This window comes from Scyliorhinus torazame, chromosome 8 (genome assembly GCF_047496885.1).
Source record: "Scyliorhinus torazame isolate Kashiwa2021f chromosome 8, sScyTor2.1, whole genome shotgun sequence".
NCBI lineage: Eukaryota > Metazoa > Chordata > Chondrichthyes > Carcharhiniformes > Scyliorhinidae > Scyliorhinus > Scyliorhinus torazame.
Window position 1 is genome coordinate 20,833,766 of NC_092714.1, and position 25,119 is coordinate 20,858,884.

The following is a 25,119-nucleotide window of genomic DNA, read 5'->3' on the forward strand; positions in this document are numbered from 1 at the left end:
GAAACCGGAGCCGCCGGAGGAAACCCACGCAGACACGGGGAGAACATACAGACTCTGCACAGACAGTGACCCAAGCTGGGAATCGACCCTGGAGCTGTGAAACAACAGTGCTAACCAAGTACAATGGTGCACAGCTTCAACACCTCTGCCCAAGCTAGTGCTGGAGTACATGCATTTGTAATGATACATGCTTTGTACTAGAATGTCTGATCATGAAATTGATTATTTAGTGAACACACTGACTGTTATGTGGGCTGGCATCCTGTAAGAAACGGTGTGATGAGCAAATAATTATCTGTTGGTTCTTGAGAGAGAAATTGTTGGCCAGGTACCAGGAGAACTGCCTACTCTTCAAATAAGGTCAAGGATCTTTAACAGTTCCCAATTCAGGAGATAGTGTCTCAATTTAATATTTCACCCAAAGAATGGGCCATAGCCCTCCAATGGCACTCTTGCTTCTGTGTTGGAATATTGGCCTAGATTGTTCACTTGTTTTATATTCACAAAGAATCCAGCACAGAGACAGGCTATTAGACCTAACTGGGCCCCTACCGTGCCTCCTCTCATTTATTTAACCCCATTAGCACAGCCTACTGTTCCTTGCTCCCTTGTGTGTTTACAGAGCATCCCTTTAAATGGATCTTTACTGTTTGTCTCAACTGCCCTGATTGGTGTCAACTTCCACATTTTAACCATTTTCAGTGAAGAGGTTTCTCCTGAATTCCCTGTTAAATCTCTGTGCTACCTACTTAAAGTTGGCTCACGGCTCACTTTAAGCTTTGGAAATGAACATTACAAAATGCTCCTTATTTTTCCCTCTTCCTCCCAAAAGTAAATTACCTTTGCCATGCAGGTGAATTAATTTCAAACAGCCTTGCAGCTAGGGGGAGGAAATGATAGTGGAACTAATTGCCTTTAATTTAAAAAGATTCCGTGCCATTCATCAGCTGATGCTGCTGCAGTGACCTCAGGGCCCCACTCAATTGGGATTATTTCAGAAGGTTTGAGTCAGCAAGTGTGTAAGGATGATAAATTTGGCACATAAATTAGGAAGAAGGTTTCTCCAAATTTAAGTCAAGATTTGTGATTATTGGAAAGATGTGCATGAAATGATTCGATTAGGCATGGATGTCATGCAGCCCCATTTCTTGCCCTTCCCCATTATCCTTATTGAATTAACAGAAAATGCTGGATAAACTCAGCAGGTCTGGCAACATCTGTGGAGTGAAATAGGGTTAACATTTTGGATCTAAATAATCCTTCCACTGAACCCTAATTGAATAATTGTGCGTGCTCTCATATGATGAATGACCACCTCTGTATGATGTAAAGAGTGGCTGACTTGTGCTGCTAAATGCTGATATCTCCCATAGGGAAAAATGTAAAATGTGAAGTGCAGGCTGTACTATCACCTGACGCAGTCTTAGGAGTCCCTTTGTTCAGGTTTGCCAAAGAAGGTGTAAATGTCTTTAAGGAAATTAGGGCTCCTATTGGTATTCGGTTACAGGTACAGTGTGCTAAAACTTGTATCCTCTCCATTTGACCACTATTAATCCTTGTGCTGCCGAGTGTGCACTTTCACTTTGGGATCAGTAAATAGGGTTCCTACCTACTTTCTCCACCCTGACCAATCTCCCCCTCTGCATTCCTCCCAACAAGCCAGCTGTGTTGGGGTTAATTAGAATCATAGAATCATAGAAGTTTACAGCATGGAAACAGGCCCTTCGGCCCAATCAGTCCATGCCGCCCAGTTTTTACCATTAAGCTAGTCCCAGTTGCCCGCACTTGGCCCATAACCCTCTATACCCATTTTACCCATGTAACTATCTAAATGCTTTTTAAAAGACACAATTGTACCCACCTCTACTACTACCTCTGGCAGCACATTCCAGACACTCACTACCCTCTGAGTGAAGAAATTGCCCCTCTGGGCCCTCCTGAATCTCTCCCCTCTCACCTTAAACCTATGCCCTCTAGTTTTAGACTCCCCTACCTTTGGGAAAAGATGTTGACTATCTACCTTATCTATGCCCCTCATTATTTTATAGACCTCTGTAAGATCACCCTGAAGCCTCCTACGCTCCAGGGAAAAAAGTCCCAGTCTATCCAGCCTCTCCTTATAACTCAAACCATCAAGTCCCGGTAACATCCTAGTAAATCTTTTCTGCACTCTTTCTAGTTTAATAATATCCTTTCTATAATAGGGTGACCAGAACTGCACACAGTATTCCAAGTGTGGCCGTACCAATGTCTTGTATAACTTCAACAAGACGTCCCAACTCCTGTATTCAATGTTCTGACCAATGAAACCAAGCATGCCGAATGTCGTCTTCACCACCCTGTCCACCGTGCGACTCCATCTTCAAGGAGCTATGAACATGTACTCCTAGATCTCTTTGTTCTATAACTCTCCCCAACGCCATACCATTAACTGAGTAGGTCCTGGCCTGATTCGATCTGCCAAAATGCATCACCTCACATTTATCTAAATTAAACTCCATCTGCCATTCGTCGGCCCACTGGCCTAATTGATCAAGATCCCGTTGCAATCCTAGATAACCTTCTTCACTATCCACTGTGCCACCAATCTTGGTGTCATCTGCAAACTTACTAACCATGCCTCCTAAATTCTCATCCAAATCATTAATATAAATCACAAATAACAGTGGACCCAGCACCGATCCCTGAGGCACACTACTGGTCACAGGCCTCCAGTTTGAAAAACAACCCTCTACAACCACCCTCTGTCTTCTGTCGTCCAGCCAATTTTGAATCCAATTGGCAACCTCACCCTGGATCCCGTGAGCTTTAACCTTCTGCAACAACCTACCATGCGGTACCTTGTCAAAGGCTTTGCTAAAGTCCATGCAGACAACGTCTACTGCACTGCCCTCATCTACCTTCTTGGTCACCCCCTCAAAAAACTCAATCAAATTTGTGAGACATGATTTTCCACGCACAAAGCCATGCTGACTGCCCCGAATCAGTCCTTGCCTCTCTAAATGCTTGTAGATCCTGTCTCTCAGAATACCTTCTAGCAACTTACCTACTACAGACGTTAGGCTCACCGGTCTGTAGTTCCCAGGCTTTTCCCTGCTGCCCTTCTTAAACAAGGGCACAACATTCGCTAGTCTCCAATCTTCAGGCACCTCACCTGTGGCTGCCGATGATTCAAATATCTCTGTTAGGGGACCTGCAATTTCCTCCCTAGCCTCCCACAACATCCTGGGATACATTTCATCAGGTCCCGGGGATTTATTTACCTTTATGCGCTTTAAGACTTCCAGCACCTCCTCCTCTGTAATATGCACACTTCTCAAGACATCACTATTTATTTCCCTTAGTTTCCTAACATCCATGCCTTTCTCCACCGTGAATACCGATGAGAAATATTCATTCAGGATCTCACCCAACTCTTGTGGCCCTGCACATAGATGTCCTTGTTGATCCTTAAGAGGCCCTACTCTGTCCCTAGTTACTCTTTTTCCCTTTATGTATCTGTAGAAGCTCTTTGGATTCTCCTTTGCATTATTTGTCAAAGCAATTTCATGTCACCTTTGTGCCCTCCTGATTTCCCTATTAACTCTATTTCGACAATCTCTATACTCTTCAAGGAATCCACTTGATCCCAGTTGTTTATGTACGTCATATGCCTCCTTCTTCTTTTTGACCAGAGTCTCAATATCTCGAGTCATCCAGGGTTCCCTACTTCTACCAGCCTTGCCCTTCACTCTAAAGGGAATGTGCTTACCCTGAACCCTGGTTAACACATTTTTAAAAGCCTCCCATTTACCAGCCGTCCCTTTGCCTGCCAACAGTCTCCCCCAATCTACCTCTGAAAGTTCCTGTCTGATACCATCAAAATTGGCCTTGCCCCAATTAAGAATTTTAACTCTTGGGCCAGACCTATCATTCTCCATAGCTATCTTAAAACTAATGGAGTTATGGTCACTTGTCCCAAAGTGATCCCTCACTAACACTTCTGTCACTTGCCCTTCCTTATTTCCCAAGACGAGGTCAAGTTTTGCCCCCTCTCTAGTCGGTCCATCCACATACTGAATGAGAAATTCCTCCTGAATACACTCAACAAATTTCCCTCCATCCAAGCCCCTAATGCTATGGCTGTCCCAGTCAATGTTGGGAAATTTAAAGTCCCCTACTATTACCAACCTATTTTTCTTGCAGCTATCTGTAATCTCCTTACATATTTGCTCCTCAATTTCCCGCTGACTATTTGGGGGCCTGTAGTACAGTCCTATCAAGGTGATCTCTCCCTTCTTATTTTTCAGTTCCACCCATATAGACTCAGTGGGCGAACCCTCAGATATATCCCCTCTAAGTACTGCCGTGATGTTCTCCCTAATCAAAAACGCCACTCCCCCCTCCTCTCTTACCTCCTGTTCTATCCTTTCTATAGCATCTGTACCCCGGAACATTGAGCTGCCAGTCCTGCCCCTCCCTTAGCCTTGTTTCAGTCATAGCTATAATATCCCAGTCCCATGTTCCCATCCATGCCCTGAGTTCATTCGCTTTGCCCGTCGGGCCCCTTGCATTGAAATAAATGCAGTTTAATGTAGACTCTCCTTGCTCTCTGCTTTGCTTTCTCTGGTCATGCTTTACACACTCTCCCTTCCTGCCTTTTGTTTCCGTCCCCACTGACTTCCTACATCGGTTCCCATCCCCCTGCCACATTAGTTTAAACCCTCCCCAACTGCACTAGCAAACACACCCCCAAGAACATTGGTTCCGGTCCCACTCAGATGCAGACCGTCCGATTTGTACAGGTCCCACCTCCCCCAGAACCGGTTCCAATGTCCCAGGAATTTGAAACCCTCCCTCTTGCACCATCTCTCAAGCCACGTATTCATCCTAGCTATCCTGTCATTCCTACTCTGACTATCACGTGGCACTGGTAGCAATCCTGAGATTACTACCTTTTGAGGTCCTACTTTTTAGTTTAACTCCTAACTCCCTAAGTTCAGCTTGTAGGACCTCATCCCGTTTTTTACCTATATCGTTGGTGCCTATATGCACCACGACAGCTGGCTGTTCACCCTCTCCCTCCAGTATGCCCTGCAGCTGCTCCAAGACATCCTTGACCCTTGCACCAGGGAGGCAACATACCAACCTGGATTCTCGTTTGCGTCCGCAGAAACGCCTGTCTATTCCCCTTACAATTGAATCCTCTATCCCTATAGCTCTGCCACTCTTTTTCCCGCCCTTCTGTGCAGCAGAGCCAGCCATGGTGCCATGAACCTGGCTGCTGCCACCTTCCCCTGGTGAGCCATCTCCCCCAACAGTTTCCAAAACGGTAAATCTGTTTTGGAGGGAGATGACCGCAGGGGATCCCTGCACTGCCTTCCTACTCTTCCTCTGTCTGTTGGTCACCCATTCCCTATCTGCCTCAGTAATTTTAATCTGCGGTGTGACCAACTCACTGAATGTGCTATCCGCAACTTCCTCAGCATCGTGGATGCTCCAAAGTGAATCCATCCACAGCTCCAGAGCCGTCAAGCGGTCTAACAGGAGCTGCAGTTGGACACACTTCTTGCAGATGAAGGAGTCAGGGACACCAGAAGGGTCCCTGAATTGCCACATCTCACAAGAGGAGCATGACACGGGTCTGAGCTCTCCTGCCATGACTTAAACCTGAAGTTAAATTTAAACTACACTACACAGCTAAGAGAAAGTCAAAGAGAGAAAAGAAAAATCACTTACCAGTCACAAGCCAATCACTTACCTGCTGGCTGTGATGTAATTGCTCCCGAGACTCCCTCACAGGTCTGCTTCTCTGCACCTCCTTAAGATGAGCACCAAATTCCCTTACTAGTTAATTAATTTACTTAAATAATTGTTTTTTTTTGGGGGTTTTTTTTTTTTTTTGGAAACTCAACCCCAAACACCAAACTCCAAAAAACACAGCCCTCACTCCCCTCTTACCCGAACTCAGCCTTACCCAAACTCAGATACACTCTGTTTGCTTCCAGCACTCCGCTTCTAAAGGCACTTCAGCCACGCCTTTTGTATCCTTCCTGATTTACAGTCAGCCAATAGGCCTGCTCCCGGAACTGAACTCCCGAAACTATGGACTCTCTGTGAACTCCCGCTGCTTTATGGACTCTCTCTCTGTGAACTCCCGCTGCTTTATGTATTGTATTTGTAATTGTAGTGCCTGTGCTGTTGAGACTTGCTTGGGGATGCATTGGCTTAGTGGGATTGTCACTGGGCTTGTAAGCCAGAGACCCAGAGCCATGCTCTGGCGACCCGGATTCTAATCCCACCAGGGCAGATGGGGAAATTTGAATTCAATTACTTTTTTTTAAAAGTCTAAAGGTGACCATGAAACCATTGTCGATTGTCGTAAAAACCCATCTGGTTCACTGGGGGCTGTTTAGCACGGCTAAATCACTGGCTTTGAAAGCAGACCAAGGCAGATCAGCAGCACGGTTCAATTCCCGTAACAGCCTCCACCAACAGGTGCCGGAATGTGGCGACTAGGGGCTTTTCACAGTAACTTCATTGAAGCCTACTTGTGCCAATAAGCGATTTTCATTTCATGTCGACCTTACCCAGTCTGACTTACATGTGACTCCAGATTTACAGCAATGTGGACTCTTAAAATGCCCTCAAGGGATGGGCAATAAATGCTGGCCCAGCCAGCACTGCCCACATCCCATGAACAAATTTTTAAAAATTGGTTAAGTCATTGTAGTGTAGAGATCAAATGTGTGCGTTTCTGATCTGTGTTACTAAACCCTGAATAAACAATCCATCAGCAAGGAGTCAAGTGGCATAATAATTCAAAACTCTCTTCTGCACCAGAATTGGGCATTTCTGCTGAATAGAGACCTGAAGATATCTAATTTGTAAGAGGGCATGCGTATAGAAATATGGTCTCTCTTAAACTCATTGATGTGCAAGCCAAGCTGGAAATTAGATAGATTTTTCTCAGTTATGCTCAGAATACTTGTAAACCTCACCTGTAAAGCTATCACCTGCGATAACCTAGCAGTTACAGCACTGAAATAGCAAGCTGGACACAGTACTTAAACTCCCACTTGCCTACCCATACTAAATAATGGAACTGCATTCTGTAAATCGAGTGATTTCTGAGCTGACCGAAGAATAGAAAGCCATTGTGGCTGCTGGAGTGTCATTAAAACGTTAACCCATTCACTAATTACCCCAATCTGATCTGCCCCCAGTCCCTTATTATTGCGCTTGAGACAATGAAATAGATAATGTGTCATACCTAACCTCCAAGAATGATATTTTTCCCCAAAAGATGGCTAATTGTGGGTGTTGGGGAGGGTATGCTCATTGCATTTAGATATTTTGGTTCTAGCAGACAAAACTGATAAGATCCTAAAAATGGTTAACCAGCAGGACATGGCTTCTGGCAGAGAGAGGCAAATCCTGGGCCTCGAAAATGGTTAACTTGCCACGGACCTAGATGCACCTGCTTGACTGATTCAATACTGTACTAATTAGAGTTTATAGACAGCAAGCTGTTGGTAGATTCTGTAGCAGTTTTATTTAAACCCCTTATGACAAACCAGTTGCTGATGATTTTAACATTTTGGTAAGAAAAACAGCAGCTGCTGGTACATCACCAACTGGATATGCATAAGCGAACGTTTCTCCTGTTTTGCTTAGGGTTGATCAGGAAACGTGTAAAAACAACAAATAATGTGACCAGTTTGAACCAAACAGCTTCCGCCCCTCCCCCACCAGGTTTAGCACAGTGGTTGAAGTAATACTTTGTTCACATTTACACAAACGTAAACAGTTGCCTTTGTCCGAAAATATCTTTTGAGTTCCTGTTTTCTCTCACCTCCGCACAACTCCCACTCCTGTGAATAAGTCAGTGCACGAACACAGTGATCCAGTGCTAAATCATACAAACAGAAAAAGCCCGCAGTTATTTTAGAGTAAAAGAAAGACATGCATTTATATAGCACCTTTCACCGCCTCCGGAACACCCAACGCACTTTATATCCAATGAAGTACTTTCGAGGTGGAGTCACTGATATAATTAATAATAATAACCTTTATTATCACAAGTAGGCTGCAATGAAGTTACTGTGAAAAGCCCCTAGTCAGCACCTGTTCGGGTACACAGAGGGAGAATTCAGAATGCCCAATTCATCTAACAGCACAACTTGTGGGAGGAAACCGGAGCACCCGGAGGAAACCCACACAGACACAAAGTGAACGTGCAGACTCCTCCCAGACAGTAACCCAAGCCGGGAATCGAACCTGGGACCCTGGAGCTGTGAAGCAACTGTGCGACCGTGCCACCCTAATATGGAAAACACAATAGCTAATTTGCACTCGACAAGCTCTGATGAGCAGCAGTGTGACAATGACCAGGTTTTGTGATGTCGACTAAGGGATAAATATTGGCAAGGACACCAGGGAGAACGCCCCCTGCTCCACTTCATAATGGGATCTTTGACATTCACTTTAGAGAGCCTCAGTTTAATGCCTCATCTGAAAGGTGTATATGAACAGTGTTGCCTGAATAATGGAACAGCAAAGATGAACATGCAACTTGAACCGAACATCAGTCAGCACCTTCATGCTGAGGATAGAATTGGGGAGGGGCATGAAATGAAATAATGTTGTGGCAGGGGAACTGTAAACTGGTCATTTTGACAGATAGTACGTTTAATTCTGCAGCTTCCTAGCCCTGTCACGTGTGCTTTTTTTTTCCAATTAATTGCGTGGAACTTCCTTTGTTGAAAGATGTGTCTTGCTTTACTTTAAACACAGATTGTGAGTTCCAGATTCCACCACCATGACGAAGAGATCAGCGGAAATAGAAATAGAAATAGATGGCGAGGAGAAGCGGCATTGCACAGAAGAGAGGTACACTGGAAAATGTTTCTGCACACACCGCACTCTCAGTGGGTGCATTGATCAGTGCTGTTGATTGAATGTTGTGTGGATTCTTTTTGCTCAGTGGTTTTGTTTAAATTGTGTATTTTCTTATCAAGGATATATATTTTTTTTTTCCCTGCATGGAGAGAAATCGTCTATTGCTGGGAAATGGCATATTTTTAGAAATGGGGTAACAGCAGAGACGGAGAAAGTACAGTTAGATGCAGAGTGAAGTTCCTCTGCTCCCAACACTGAGCCTTTACCATAATCTCAAAATTGTGCTTCCAATCAACATCGGGGATATTTCTGCTCTTGTCACTCGTCTCTCGATCTAGAATGCTAGCTGAGTGTGCAGTTTCGAGGCAAATGTATGCTGCAAATTCTGACCATAAACTCTTGACATTAAATTCCAGTACTCCTTTTTAGTTCGGGTCCTTTTGATATCAATCGGATATCTTCACGTAATACGAGTCCTTCCATGTTGTGAGTAATATTCCTTGTAGAATTTTTTAAGTCCTTCAGTAACATTTTTTTTAAAAAAAAAATTTATTCTCCTTTTTCACATTTTCTCCCAAATTTACACCCAATAATAAACAATAATCAGTAACGAATGTCATGTCAATCCCCATATCAATAACAACGATCCCATCCTCCCACCAAACCCCCAAACATTAGCCCGCATATTAACCTAAACAAATGACAAAGAGGAATCAGGAATCACCCATAGTCACCATTAACACACACAGTCCCCCTCCCCCCAACCCTCTCAGCCCCCAACCTCCCTAATGTTCGATATGATCCAATTCTCGAAAGTGCATAATGAGTAATGCCCATGAATTGTAGAATCCCTCCATCCTTCCCCTCAGTTCAAATTTGACCTTTCAATCGTCAAGAATTCCATCAGGTCCCCCCCCCCCCCCCCGCCACGCCAGGGCACAGGGTGGAGAGGTTGATCTCCACCCCAACAGGATCCACCTTCGGGCGATCAATGAGGCGAAGGCTACAACATCTGCCTCCGCACCCGTTTCCAGCCCTGAGTATGGCCTCCTGAGGGCCCGGGCCCAGTTTCACGTGCACCAGTTTAGAGATTACCCCAAACACCTCCTTCCAGTAATCCTCCAGTTTTGGACAGGACCAAAACATATGAACGTGGTTTGCGGCCGCCCCCGCAACGTTCACATACATCTTCTACCCCCTCAAAGAGCCGGCTCATCCTCGCCCTTGTAAGGTGCACTATACACCACCTTCAGCTGTATCAGCCCCAACCCCGCACACGAGGTGGAGGCGTTCAACTTCCGGAGCACCTCATGCCAGAACCCCTCCTCCATACCCTCTCCCAACTCTTCCTCCCACTTTGCCTTGATCCTTCTAGCGGCGCCTTCTCCTCCTCCAAAATAGACCCATCAACCGCCGATACTACCCTCTTCTCCAGTCCCCCTGTCGTCAGCACCTCCTCCAGCAATGTGGAAGCTGGCTCTATTGGGAAGCTCTACATCTCCTTTCTGGCAAAGTCTCGAACCTGCATGTATCTAAATATTTCCCCCTGCTCCAGCCCATACTTCGCTCCCAGCTCCTTCAATCCCGTAAAAGGACCGCCAAGAAACAAATCTTTTAGTGTCCTAATTCCTTTCTCCTCCCATCTCCGAAAATTTCCATCCCACTTCCCCAGATCAAATCTATGGTTCCCCCGAATCGGCATTTCCTGTGACCCTGCCCCCAACGCGAAGTGCTGTCGAAACGGCCTCCAAATCATCAACAAAGCTATTACTACCGGGCTCCCTGGGGCCATTGTGAGCGATGCTGTCGCTAGCGCCTTCAATCCCGACCCCCTACCCAAACTCTCCTCCATTCTGACCCATTGGGAGTCAACCCCTCTGACTCAGCTCCGTGCCTTCTCCACATTCACTGCCCAGTAATAATACATCAGGTTCGGAAGACCTAAACCCCCTGCCTGCCTTCCTCTTTGTAGAAGCACCTTTAGAAATCTGGCCACCTTCCCTGCCCATGTGAACCAGGTAATCGTCTCTTCAATCTCTCTAAAAACAATGCCTTTGGCAGGAAAATTGGCAGGCATTGAAAAGGAAACATGAATCGCGGCAGCCCATTCATTTTAACCGCCTGCACCTGACCCGCCAGTGACAGAGGGAGACCATCCCACCTTGCCAGATCAGCTTTCACCCTCCCCACCAAACTAGAAATGTTTTACATACGGAGCCCCCCACACACTCTCGAGCAACCTGCACCCCCAGGTATCTAAAGTGAGTCCCTGCCTTAGGGAATGGCAGCCCCCCACCCCCCATCACTGCCCCCACCGCTGGCCGAGCCACCACAAAATATTCACTCTTGTCTAGATTTAATTTGTACCCTGAGAGACCCAAACACCCGAAGCAGCTCCAGTATTCCCCCTATTGACAAACTTGGTTCCGACACACATAATAACAAGTCATTGGCATATAAGGACACCCTATGCGCTATCCCCCCCCCCCCACTCCATCCCTTTCCATACACCCAAACTTCTTAATGCGATGGCCAACGGCTTAATCGCAAGTGCAAACGGCAGGGGAGGACGTAGGACATCCCTGCCTAGTCCCACGGTGCAGAGGAAAGTATTCTGAGCTGATGTTATTTGTGCGGACAATGGCCCTCGGCTCCTTGTATAATAGCTTTACCCAGTCCACAAATCTGGGTCCAATTCCAAACCACTCTAGAACGCCATCAAGTACCCCCATTCTACCCGGTCAAATACTGTCTCGACATCCAATGCCACAACCACCTCTGTTTCCTTCCCCTCCGCTGGTACCATAACCACATTCAATACCTCCTAATGTTCGAAAAGAGCTGCCTCCCTCTCATAAACTCCGTCTAATCTTCACCTATCACCTTCAGGAGGCACTCCTCTAGCCGACCTGCCAGTACCTTCGCCAATATCTTTGCGTCCATTTTTAAAAGTGATATGGGCCTATACGACCCACACTCCATCGCATCCTTATCTTTCTTTTTTTTTTAATATATTTTATTCAAAATTTTTGGCCAACCATGACAGTACATTGTGTATCCTTTACACAGTAATATAACAATATAAATAACTGGCCAGTTTTAAGCAAGAAATAAATAATATATAAACAACATCAAAATTAAAAAACTAAACTAAATGGCAACTGCCTTGTCCCAAATAAATACTCTCCAAAAATACAATTCAACAGTCCAATATACAATTACCTATAACAACAACCTATACATATTATACATGTACACTAACATCCCTGAGAGTCCTTCTGGTTCCCCCCCCCCCCCCCCCTGGGTTGCTGCTGCTGTCTTCTTCTTTTCCATTCCCTCTATCTTTCTGTGAGGTATTCGACGAACGGTTGCCACCGCCTGGTGAACCCTTGAGCCGATCTCCTTTGGATGAACTTAATCCGTTCCAACTTTATAAACCCTGCCATGTCATTTATCCAGGTCTCCACACCCGGGGGCTTGGCTTCCTTCCACATCAACAGTATCCTGCGCCGGGCTACTAGGGACGCAAAGGCTAAAACATCAGCCTCTTTCGCCTCCTGCACTCCCGGCTCCTCTGCAACCCCGAATATAGCCAACCCCCAGCTTGGTTCGACCTGGACACCCACCACCTTCGAAAGCACCTTTGTCACCCCCACCCAAAACCCCTGTAGTGCCGGACATGAACAGAACATGTGGGTGTGATTCGCTGTGCTTCTCGAGCATCTCGCACACCTATCCTCTACTCCAAAAAATTTACTGAGCCGTGCTCCAGTCATATGCGCCCTGTGTAACACCTTAAATTGTATCAGGCTTAGCCTGGCACACGAGGACGATGAGTTTACCCTACTTAGGGCATCAGCCCACAGCCCCTCCTCAATCTCCTCCCCCAGCTCCTCTTCCCATTTCCCTTTCAGCTCATCTACCATAATCTCCCCCTCGTCCCTCATTTCCCTATATATATCTGATACCTTACCGTCTCCCACCCATGTCTTTGAGATCACTCTGTCCTGCACCTCCTGCGTCGGGTGCTGCGGGAATTCCCTCACCTGTTGCCTCGCAAAAGCCCTGAGTTGCATATACCGGAATGCATTCCCTTGGGGCAACCCATATTTTTCGGTCAGCGCTCCCAGACTTGCAAACGTCCCATCTACAAACAGATCTCTCAATTGTGTTACTCCTGCTCTTTGCCATGTTCCAAATCCCCCATCCATTCTCCCCGGAGCAAACCTATGGTTATTTCTTATCGGGGACCACCCCGAGGCTCCCGTCTTACCCCTATGCCGTCTCCACTGCCCCCAGATTTTCAGAGTAGCCATCACCACCGGGCTTGTGGTGTATTCCTTCGGTGAGAACGGCAACGGCGCCGTCACCATAGCTTGTAGGCTAGTCCCCCTGCAGGACGCCCTCTCCAATCTCTTCCACGCCGCTCCCTCCTCTTCTCCCATCCACTTGCATACCATTGAGATATTGGCGGCCCAGTAGTACTCACTTAGGCTCGGTAGTGCCAGTCCCCCCCTATCCCTACTACGCTGCAAAAATCCCCTCCTCACTCTCGGGGTCTTCCCGGCCCACACAAAACTCATGATATTCTTCTCAATCCTTTTGAAAAAAGCCTTCGTGATCACCACCGGGAGGCACTGAAACACAAAAAGGAATCTCGGGAGGACCACCATTTTAACCGCCTGCACCCTCCCTGCCAGTGACAGGGATACCATGTCCCATCTCTTGAAGTCCTCCTCCATCTGTTCCACCAACCGCGTTAAATTTAACCTGTGCAATGTACCCCAATTCTTGGCTATCTGGATCCCCAAGTAGCGAAAGTCCCTTGTTACCTTCCTCAGCGGTAAGTCCTCTATTTCTCTGCTCTGCCCCCCTGGATGCACCACAAACAACTCACTTTTCCCCATGTTCAGTTTATATCCTGAAAATTCTCCAAACTCCCCAAGTATCTGCATTATCTCTGGCATCCCCTCCGCCGGGTCCGCCACATACAACAACAAATCGTCCGCATACAGAGATACCCGGTGTTCTTCTCCTCCCCTGAGTACTCCCCTCCACTTCCTGGAACCCCTCAATGCTATTGCCAGGGGCTCAATCGCCAGTGCAAACAATAATGGGGACAGAGGACATCCCTGCCTCGTCCCTCTATGAAGCCGAAAATATGCAGACCCCCGTCCATTCGTGACCACGCTCGCCATCGGGGCCCTATACAGCAGCTGTACCCATCTAATATACTCATCTCCAAAGCCAAATCTCCTCAACACCTCCCACAAATAATCCCACTCCACTCTATCAAATGCTTTCTCGGCATCCATCGCCACCACTATCTCCGCTTCCCCCTCTGGTGGGGGCATCATCATTACCCCTAGCAGCCTCCGTATATTCGTATTCAGCTGTCTCCCCTTCACAAACCCAGTTTGGTCCTCATGGACCACCCCCGGGACACAATCCTCTATCCTCATTGCCATTACCTTGGCCAGAATCTTAGCGTCTACATTCAGGAGGGAAATAGGCCTATAGGACCCGCATTGCAGCGGGTCTTTTTCTTTCCTTAGGAGAAGCGATATCGTTGCCTCTGACATAGTCGGGGGCAGCTGTCCCCTTTCCCTCGCCTCATTAAAGGTTCTCATCAGTAGCGGGGCGAGCAAGTCCACATATTTCCTGTAAAATTAAACTGGGAATCCATCCGGTCCCGGAGCCTTCCCCGCCTGCATGCTCCTAATTCCTTTCACCACTTCCTCCATTTCGATCTGTGCTCCCAGTCCCACCCTCTCCTGCTCCTCCACCTTAGGAAATTCCAGCTGGTCCAGAAAACACATCATTCTCTCCTTCCCATCCGGGGGCTGAGCTTCATATAATCTTTCATAGAATGCCTTGAACACTCCATTCACTCTCTCCGCTCCCCGCTCCATCTCTCCCTCCTCATCCCTCACTCCCCCTATTTCCCTCGCTGCTCCCCTTTTCCTCAATTGGTGGGCCAGCAACCTGCTCGCCTTCTCCCCATATTCATGTTGTACACCCTGTGCCTTCCTCCACTGTGCCTCTGCAGTACCCGTAGTCAGCAAATCAAATTCTACGTGTAGCCTTTGCCTTTCCCTGTACAGTCCCTCCTCCGGTGCCTCCGCATATTGTCTGTCCACCCTCAAAAGTTCTTGCAGCAACCGCTCCCGTTCCTTACTCTCCTGCTTCCCTTTATGTGCCCTTATTGATATCAGCTCCCCTCTAACCACCGCCTTCAACGCCTCCCAGACCACTCCCACCTGGACCTCCCCATTATCATTGAATTCCAAGTACTTTTCAATACACCCCCTCACCCTTAGACACACACCCTCATCCGACATTAGTCCCATGTCCATTCTCCAGGGTGGACGCCGTTCTTTTTCCTCCCCTATCTCCAAGTCCACCCAATGTGGAGCGTGATCCGAGATAGCTATAGCCATATACTCCGTCCCCCTCACCTTCGGGATCAACGCCCTTCCCAAAACAAAAAAGTCTATTCGCGAATAAACTTTGTGGACATAGGAGAAAAACGAAAACTCCTTACTCCTAGGTCTACTAAATCTCCATGGGTCTACTCCTCCCATCTGCTCCTTAAACTCTTTAAGCACCTTGGCTGCTGCCTGCCTCCTACCAGTCCTGGACCTCGACCTGTCCAACCCTGGTTCCAACACCGTATTGAAATCTCCCCCCATGACCAACTTTCCCACCTCTAGGTCCGGGATGCATCCTAGCATACGCCTCATAAAATTGGCATCATCCCAGTTCGGGCATATACGTTTACCAAAACCACCACCTCCCCCTGTAATTTGCCACTCACCATCACGTATCTGCCCCCGCTATCCGCCACTATGGTCTTTGCCTCAAACATTACCCGCTTCACCACTAATAAAGCCACCCCCCTGTTTTTCGCATCTAGCCCCGAATGAAACACCTGCCCCACCCATCCTTTGCGTAGTCTAACCTGGTCTATCAGTTTCAAATGCGTCTCCTGTAACATAACCACATCTGCCTTAAGTTTCTTTAGGTGTGCGAGCACCCGTGCCCTCTTTATCGGCCCGTTCAGCCCTCTCACATTCCACGTGATCAGCCGGGTTGGGGGGCTCTTTACCCCCCCACCCCCTTGTCGATTAGCCATCCCCTTTTACCCAGCTTCTCACCCGGTTCCCCCCAGGCGGTGCCCCCCGCCCCGCCCACCCCACCCCATACCAGCTCCCCCTTCTCCCCAGCAGCAGCAAACCAGTAAATCCCCCCCTCCCACCCCCCCCCCCCCCCCCCCCCCCCCCCCCGCTAGATCCCCCACTAGTGTAGTTACACCCCCCATGTTGCTCCCAGAAGTCAGCAAACTCTGGCCGACCTCGGCTTCCCCCCGTGACCTCGGCTCGCACCGTGCGACGCCCCCTCCTTCCTGCTTCCCTATTCCCACCATAATTATCATAGTGCGGGAACAAAGCCCGCGCTTCCCTTTTGGCCCTGCCCCCAATGGCCATCGCCCCCAACTCCTCCACCTCCCTTCCTCCCTCCCCCACAACCTGTGGAAGAGAGAAAAGTTACCGGGTCGCAGGATTAACAACATAAAAATCATCTCTCCCCCCTTTTCCCCCCCTCTTCGCCCCCCATATTCGCCCCACCACTTTGTCTCAAACGTTCTTTTTTAATAACCCACTCATTCCAATTTCTCTTCAACAATAAATGTCCACGCCTCATCCGCCATTTCAAAGTAGTGGTGCTTCCCTTGATATGTGACCCACAGTCTTGCCGGCTGCAGCATTCCAAATTTGATCTTTTTATGAAACACCGCCTTGGCACGATTAAAGCTCGCCCTCCTTCTTGCCACCTCCGCACTCCAGTCTTAATATACGCGGATCACCGCGTTCTCCCATCTGCTGCTCTGGGTTTTCTTTGCCCATTTTAGGACCATCTCCCTGTCCTTAAAACGGAGGAATCTCACCACTATGGCTCGAGGAATTTCTCCAGCCCTCGGTCTTCGCGCCATAACTCGATAGGCTCCTTCCACCTCCAGCGGACCCGTCGGGGCCTCCGATCCCATCAACTAGTGCAGCATCGTGCTCACATATGCCCCGACGTCCGCCCCTTCTGCATCTTCAGGAAGACCAAGAATCCTTAAATTCTTCCTCCTCGCATTATTCTCCAGCACCTCCAGCCTTTCCACACATCGTTTATGGTGTGCCTCATGCATCTCCGTCTTCACCACCAGGCCCTGTATATCGTCCTCGTTCTCGGCAGCCTTTGCCTTCACGACCCGAAGCTCCTGCTCCTGGGTCTTTTGCTCATCCTTTAGCCCTTCAATCGCCTGTAATATCGGGGCCAACAGCTCCTTCTTCATCTCCTTTTTAAGCTCTTCCACGCAGCGTTTCAAAAACTCGTGTTGTTCAGGGCCCCATATTAAACTGCCACCTTCCGACGCCATCTTGGTTTTTGCTTGCCTTCCTTGCCGCTGCTCTAAAGGATCCACCGCAATCCGGCCACTTTCCTCTCCTTTTTCCATCCGTGTCCAGGGGGGATTCCCTTCTGGTTACCGCACAGTGTTTTTAGCCGTTAAAATTGCTGTTGGGGCTCCTATTAAGAGCCCAAAAGTCCATTCCACCGGGAGCTGCCGAAACGTGCGACTTAGCTGGTCATCGCCGCACCCGGAAGTCTCCTTATCTTTCTTAAGTAACAGGGAAATCGATGCCTGCCCCAAAGTTTGTGGTAACACCCCCTTCCCTTTCGCCTCCTCAAACATCCCTACCATCACTGGTACCATCTTATTTTTGAATTTTTTATAAAATACCACCGGGAACCCATCTGGCCCTGCCACACCCGACTGCATCCTCCCAATCGCATCTTTTATCTCCTGCTCCATTATCGGCCCCTCTAATGTAGTCCTGTCCCCTCCCCTAACCTCGGGTACTCCAGCCCATCTAGAAATTCCTGCATCTCCCGGCCTCTCCCAGATGGCTCTGACCTGTACAACCTCTCACAGAATTCCTTAAAGACCTTGTTAATCTGATCTGGAGCTACCACCAACCTCCCTGCCCTGTCCCGCACCTGGACAATTTCCTTTGCCGCAGCTTCCCTACAGAGCTCACTAGCCAACACACGGCCCGCCTTCTCTCCATGCTCGTAAACTGCCCCCCTTGCTCGCCTCAATTGGTGTACCGCCTTCCTGGTAGATAGTCGGTCAAAGCTCACCTGGAGTTCTTTCCTCTTTTCCAACTGTGCTGGGTCCCTATCTTCTGCTTGCCTCCTGTCTACCTCCAACATCTCATCTATTACCCTCTCCTCTTTCTCTAGCCTAGCCTTGAACGAGATCACCTCACCCCTCACGACTGCCTTTAAAGCCTCCCAGACACCTCACCTGTGCAATTAAAATCTTTCTCACAGTGGGCTAAACAGCTGGCTTATAATGCAGAACAAGGCCAGCAGCGCGGGTTCAGTTCCTGTACCGGCCTCCCCGAACAGGCGCCGGAATGTGGCGACTAGGGGCTTTTCACGGTAACTTCATTGAAGCCTACTTGTGACAATAAGCGATTATTATTATTATTCCATATTCCTCTATTACTTTTTCAATTTTGTCACAGAACCCTCGGTCCCCCAACAGTCCCACATCGAGCTTCCACCCTGGTCTCTGTACCATCCCCTTCTCCAGTACCATATCCACCCAATGCGGAGCATGATCTGATATTGCAATTGCCGAGTACTCCGACCCTTGAACCCCAGCCAACAGCGCCTTCCCCACCATGAAGAAGTCAATCCGCGACTTGTGGACCGTTGAGAGAAACGAGTACTCCTACCCCTTAGGTGCAGAAACCTCCAAGGGTCCACCCCTCCCACCTTCACCATTAGCCCAGCCAGTGCCTTCGCCCCCCCCCCCCCCCCGATGGGACTAGCGAGCGCAGCCGTGACCTGTCCAACCGTAGCTCCTGCATCAAGATCCAGTTTCCCCCCCACTATTTGTGTGTTTCCAAGTCGGGGATGGCCCCACACACCTTCTTCATGAATTCCACATTGGCCCAATTGGGACCATATACACAGTTTAACACGTTCTCCTTCATGTGGTATTTATGGAAGCAGATAATTACTGCTCTCGGCAGCTCATTGACTTTGCATTTCGGCCTTAACGACCGATGAGCTCGGTCCAGTTCATACCGGGAGGTGTCTTCACCCTCCCCCATCAACTCCGCCAGCCTCTTAGCAAAGTACTCAGTTGGCCTTGAGCCCACTGCCCCTTCAGGCACGCCCACAATTCTCAGATTTTGCCGCCTCGAGCGGTTCTCCCAAGTCCTCAAGCTTTGCTCAGAGTCCTCTGTTGACCTCCATTACCCTCTGTAGTTCGTCTCCCATCAAGGTGAGCTGGTCACTGTACTGCGACATGGCCTCCTCCACTTCCTCCATCTTTTCACCCTGTTCTTCCACCTCGGCCGATGTCTTTGCCACATCCACCTCACTGGGGCAATTGCCTGTTCCACCAATGATCTCCGTGCGACTGCCATCTCCTTCCTCAACGCCTCCATGTGTCTCGCAAACTGCTTCTCCAGCTCCACAGTCATCACCTCAGTCATCCTTTCCACTGTAAGTAGTGCGGCCCCACCACGCGGTCCGGCATCCGCCATCTTGTCAGCGCTTTTACTGGTCCTCTCCTTTGGCGGCGAACCCGCGTTTCCTCCCTTCACAGCTGTTTTTGGCATCGCTTAATCACTTTGTATTTTTCTCCTTCTTGCCTCAATCTCGAGATAAATAATAAAATTAAAAAATAAAATACATAAACAAAATAAAAATTAAATAAAATTTAAAAATTGTAATAAAAGGAATTTTTTTTAAAACTGTTACTTAATAATAAAATGTTCAAAAATCAAAGTTCAAAATATCTCTCCTCCTGGGACCGGACTTCAAACATCCCAAACATGCATTTTCAGCGGGGGGCCACCCGGTGTGCGCTGCTCCCCCTCTACATCTGTGCTGGATTCAGGCCTCGCCTCAGGCCACGCTCCTCACCCGCCACTTGCTTCCGGCTCGATGCCCCTGCTCCTCCGGTCACGGGGGTCCCCACCGGCTCCAAACCTGCCCGACGCGGCGCCCGTCCCCCAGGCCCCAACGGCCGAAGAAATCGCGACCGGCGAAACCACAGGGAAACCCTCGGAAAACGCCGAAATGCCACCGACCAGCGGGACCCCCTCTCCAGCAGGACTGCTCCGCTCGCGCACGCCACCTGAAGTCAAGTCCTTCAGTAGCATGTTCCATCATCTGAAACCTTGGCTTGCGTTTCCTCGTACAGAGGGTTCATCTAATCAATGTGTTTAAAATGTTACAAGTATTTGATAGGATGATAAAAGTCTGGAATTCTCTTCCCTTAAAGGCTGTGAATACAGAGTAGATCATAGAATTTACAGTGCAGAAGTAGGCCATTCAGCCCATCGAGTCTGCACTGGCTCTTGAAGAGAGCACCCTACCCAAGGTCAACACCTCCACCCTATTCCCATAATCCAGTAACCCCACCCAACACTAAGGGCAATTTTGGACACTAAGGGCAATTTATCATGGCCAATCCACCTAACCTGCACATCTTTGGACTGTGGGAGGAAACCAGAGCACCCGGAGGAAACCCACGCGCACACGGGGAGGATGTGCAGACTCCGCACAGGCAGTGACCCAAGCCTGAATCGAACCTGGGACCCTGGAGCTGTGAAGCAATTGTGCTATCCACAATGCTACCGTGCTGCCCTATTGTAGGGTGAGGTCAAGGGGTGGGGTGAGTGGGCGTTGGAGCAGGTGGGCGGAGCAGCTGGAACTTGCAAGAAAAGAGTGTGATGGGTTTTTGTTAGTTGATGGTCACGAGCGATATGAAGCCACAATGGGTGAATGGAATTGAGAATCAATCAACCGCAATCTATTTGAATGGTGGAGCAAATCGAGTGGCTGAATGGCCTACTATGAACAGGGGGGTGGAGGGCCAAAATGAGTTGTCGGGGCCTAACATCTGTATTTTTTCCATTTGTTGCATCAATTATGTACAGTATAAAAAACTTTAAATTCCGACCTCTGTTCATTTATAAGAATAAGCTTTTTTTTTTTAAACTTCTTATTCCTTGATACTTACTTTTCAGCATTGCAGAGCAGACAACCATCACCACAGCAGAGTTTGTGAGTCAGTCCATTGACATCAATGAGCCCGTTGGCAACCTCAAGAAGCTGTTAGAGCCACGTCTTCAGTGTTCTTTGGAAGCACACGAGATTTGTCTCCAAGATATTCTGGTAAAGAATAAGAAGATTTGATTCAAGTTTTATCAGGAATGCCGCATTATTTTGGAGCATTGGCTGTCCAATTTCCTAGCTTGATGGGCTCCTGGTTTATGTTGCAGCATTGTGTGTGCTAGGTGGCAATCAGCAGGTGCCTCCGATAGAGTTGTTCCTGGTACTTTCCTAATCTTTTGCTTCCATGGGCTATGAATAGAAGCTGAGAGCCACTTGCTCTCCCCTTCTTGCCACTGTTGGTACACAACCCAGGCTGACCAAAAGAAAAATGAAAAGAGTCTGATTTTAAATAAAAAGTCATGTGGGAAATGTTACATGCTTGACTAGTATTGGAATCTGATGCTAATAGATGCAAACACTCCAGCTTCACTGACTTCCATTGGCTCCTTCCCTCCTTGAATCATCACCTTCCCTGTCAAGTCCCTTAAGAGCTTTTTCCCAACCCCAGTATGTCCCAAACTGTGCTTTTCCTCTGCTCCAATCTCGGAGCCTGAGACTTCAACCATAACATTATCGAGGGGATAATGATTTAATAGTAATGTCACTGAATTAGCAATCCAGAGATCCAGGCTAATGTCCTCGGGCTGCGATTCAAATCCCACCATGGCAGATACACTATAAGGAGCAGAATTAGGCCACTTGGCCCATCGAATGCTCTGCCATTCGATCATGGCTGATATTTTTCTCATCCCCATTCTCCTGCCTTCTCCCCATAACCCCTGATCTCCTTATTAATCAAGAACCTATCTATTTTTGTCTTAAAGACACTCAGTGATTTGGCCTCCACAGCCTTCTGCGGCAAAGAGTTCCACAGATTCACCACCCTCTGGCTGAAGAAATTCCTCCTCATCTCAGTTTTAAAGAATCGTCCCTTCATTCTGAGCAGGTGCCTTCTGGTTCTAGTTTTTCCTACTCTTAGAAACATTCTCTCCACGTCCACTCTATCCAGGCCTTGCAGTATCCTGGAAGTTTTAAAAGATCCACCCCCCCTCACCCTTCTAAATTTCAACAGGCACAGACCCAGAGTCCTCAACCGCTTCTCATATGACAATATGATAGAATCATAGAATTTACAGTGCAGAAGGAGGCCGAGTAATCCCACCTTTCCTTTTTGGATACTAAGGGCAATTTATCACGCCCAATCCACCTAACCTGCACATATTTGGACTGTGGGAGGAAACCAGAGCACCCGGAGGAAACCTACGCAGACACGGGGAGAACGTGCAGACTCCGCACGGACAGTGACCCAAGTCGAGAATCGAACCTGGGACCCTGAAGCTGTGAAGCAACTGTGCCACCGTGCTGCCCTCATTCTCGTGAACCTCCTCTGGACCCTTTTCAAGGCCAGCACATCCTTCCTTAGAAAAGGGGCCCAAAACTGCTCATAATATTCCAAATGGGGTTTGACCAGAGTCTTATACAGCCTCAGAAGTCCACCCCTGCTCTTGTATTCTAGCCCTCTCAACATGAATGCTAACATTTCATTTGCCTTCCTATCTGCTGACTGAACCAGCACTTTAACCTTTAGAGAATCCGGAACTAGGACCCTTAAGGTCCCTTTGTGCTTCTGATTTCCGAAGCATTTCCCCATTTGGAAAATAGTCTATGCCTTCATTCTTCCCTTCGAAGTGCATAACCTCAACACTTTTCCACTTAGGGAAGAAAACCAGCTTTTGCACCTAGTCTGGCCTACATGTGACTCCAGATCCATGGCAATGTGGCTAACTCTAAACTGCCCTCTGAAATGGTCTAGCAAGCCACTCCGTTCCAGAGCAATTGGGGATTGAGCAACAAAATGTTGGCCTTGCCAGTGATGCTCTCACCCCCTGAAAGAACAATTTTAAAAATCCCTACGCTCTTCCTATATCCCTTGCAATTTCCTTCTGCCGCTTCAGTTCCTCAAAACTTGATTCTTTGACCTGAGTTTTGTTACCTCCCTTAATTTCTCTTCCACTTCCTGCTTCGGTCCTACAACCCTATCGTGGCTCCTTCCAGTGTGTGTATTTTTCATTCATCCACAGGATGGCAAGGCCGACAATCAGTGGCCAAGCTTATAAAACTGAGTGACTTGTGGTCTGGGATCACACGCCGGCTAGACTAAGAACAGATATCCTTCCCTGAGTTATAAATTATTTTGACAAAGCAAATAGCAAAGGACTGCGGTTAATGAATCGGGATCATCAATTTAACATTATTAGAGTGAGGAGAAATTTGAAGAGAAATTTTACACCGAGGATTAATGGATCACTGGATACTTGGCCATCGGGTACGGTTGAGGGAGAGACCTTAGCATCTTTTCAGGGGAAAATGAACATATGTTTGAAGCAGCAGAAGATAGAGGGTTATGAAGAGAGATCAGGGTAGAGGGATTAATGTGGGATTGCTTCAGCAAAGAGCCAGTACTTAAACAGTGGGCCAAATGGTCTCTTCCGTGCTGTAAACTTGAGTGCTTCTAATTATTTCAGTGAGAATTTTTCATTAAACTTGTCTGTTGTTGGGTGGAGATAGGAGGAAAGGTAACTGCTTGTTTTATATCCGAATACCTGTTTTAAGAAGTTTAAATGTCCCCTTTCCAGCAATGTCCCCTTTCCAGCAGAGTGCGCCATGACAAATTGTTTTTGCGGTGTGTACAGTAGTTCTCTGCCTCTAGTTGATTGCCAACTTCAACTTGTATAACTATCAACTTTTCCTTCTGCAGTACAATCCCATCTAATGAATTACACTTGGAATGCCCTTTGAATCTAATAACTTTTCTTGCTTTGTCTATCTTCTGTTATAGCTGGATCCTAACCGCAGCTTATTTGACCAAGGAGTGAAAACTGATGGCACTGTTCAACTCAGCGTGGAAGTCATTTCCAGACAAGGTAAGCTGGGTCTAAATCTTAGAACAACCTGATCATGCATTGCATGCATGCTGTATTCAAGGCCTATGCAACCAGACATATTTTTCCTATTCAGGAAGCATGACCTAATCAGGCTGATTGAAGGGAGCCTAATCAGAAATTTATTGGCACGTTCCCAGATTGTTTTTACTTATTTGCTCTCCGCCTCCTCCTCGCCCACCTCCCTCCAGCTGTCAGGAGCATTGCCGGACTGTATGAGGAGCGTGATCAGAATTTCATCTAAACCTGCCGATAATCCTGTATAATTAGGACACTGGTGCCACTGCTGGTGACCGCCCCCAAGTTAAACTTACTGGGTTTGCCAAGGCTGGTTGCCAGTAAAACCCCCAAAAAAACCAGATGGCACGAACAACAGATGTAATAGCAGCTTCCCAGACTTTTCCCTGTAGGCTATGAATTTGTTTTACAATCACCATTTGTTTAATCTCCCACTGCATAGCCCAGAAGCACTGAGACAATAGCAATTCTCCTGCAGAACCCGTGGATGAGGTCAGTTGGCTTAAAGCGGAAACTGAGATTGGTGCTTTCCTGACATAAAACCACCGTTCTCTTATACAGAATATACAGAATGAAATGAATGAAAATCACTTATTGTCACAAGTAGGCTTCAATGAAGCTACTGTGAAAAGCCCCTAGTCGCCACATTCCGGCGCCTGTTCGGGGAGGCTGGTACGGGAATTGAACCGTGCTGCTGGCCTGCCTTGGTCTGCTTTCAAAGCCAGCGATTTAGCCCTGTGCTAAACAGCCCCAGTATGGAAACAGGCCACTCAGCCCCACTAGTTGACGTGAGCCTCGCCCACTCCTCTTCTTCATCTAAGTCTATCAGTATATCATATTCCTTTTATACCCTTGTGTGACTCTCCTTAAATTAATCTATGCTATTCACTTCAACTGTTCCTTGTAGTGTGGCCAATCCACCTACCCTGCACATCTTTTTGGGTAGTGGGGGTGAAACCCACGCAGACACTGGGAGAATGTGCAAACTCCACACAGGCAGTGACCCCGGGGTCGGGATAAAACCGAGGTCCTCGGCTGCGTGAGGCGGCAGTGCTAACAATGTGCCACCGTGCCGCCCCCTTTCATA

At 47.9% G+C, this 25,119-nt stretch overlaps 1 protein-coding gene across 1 annotated transcript in view; it reads left to right on the forward strand.

The window, feature by feature from the left end:
- The window catches only part of gabpa (GA binding protein transcription factor subunit alpha), a 67,770-nt gene that overhangs the window by 13,371 nt on the left and 29,280 nt on the right, over nucleotides 1-25,119 (forward strand). Inside the window, 3 exon segments of the mRNA XM_072513146.1 lie at nucleotides 8,776-8,871; nucleotides 20,985-21,132; nucleotides 23,912-23,996. Coding sequence (XP_072369247.1) covers nucleotides 8,801-8,871; nucleotides 20,985-21,132; nucleotides 23,912-23,996 — 304 coding nt within the window. The 5' untranslated portion in view covers nucleotides 8,776-8,800.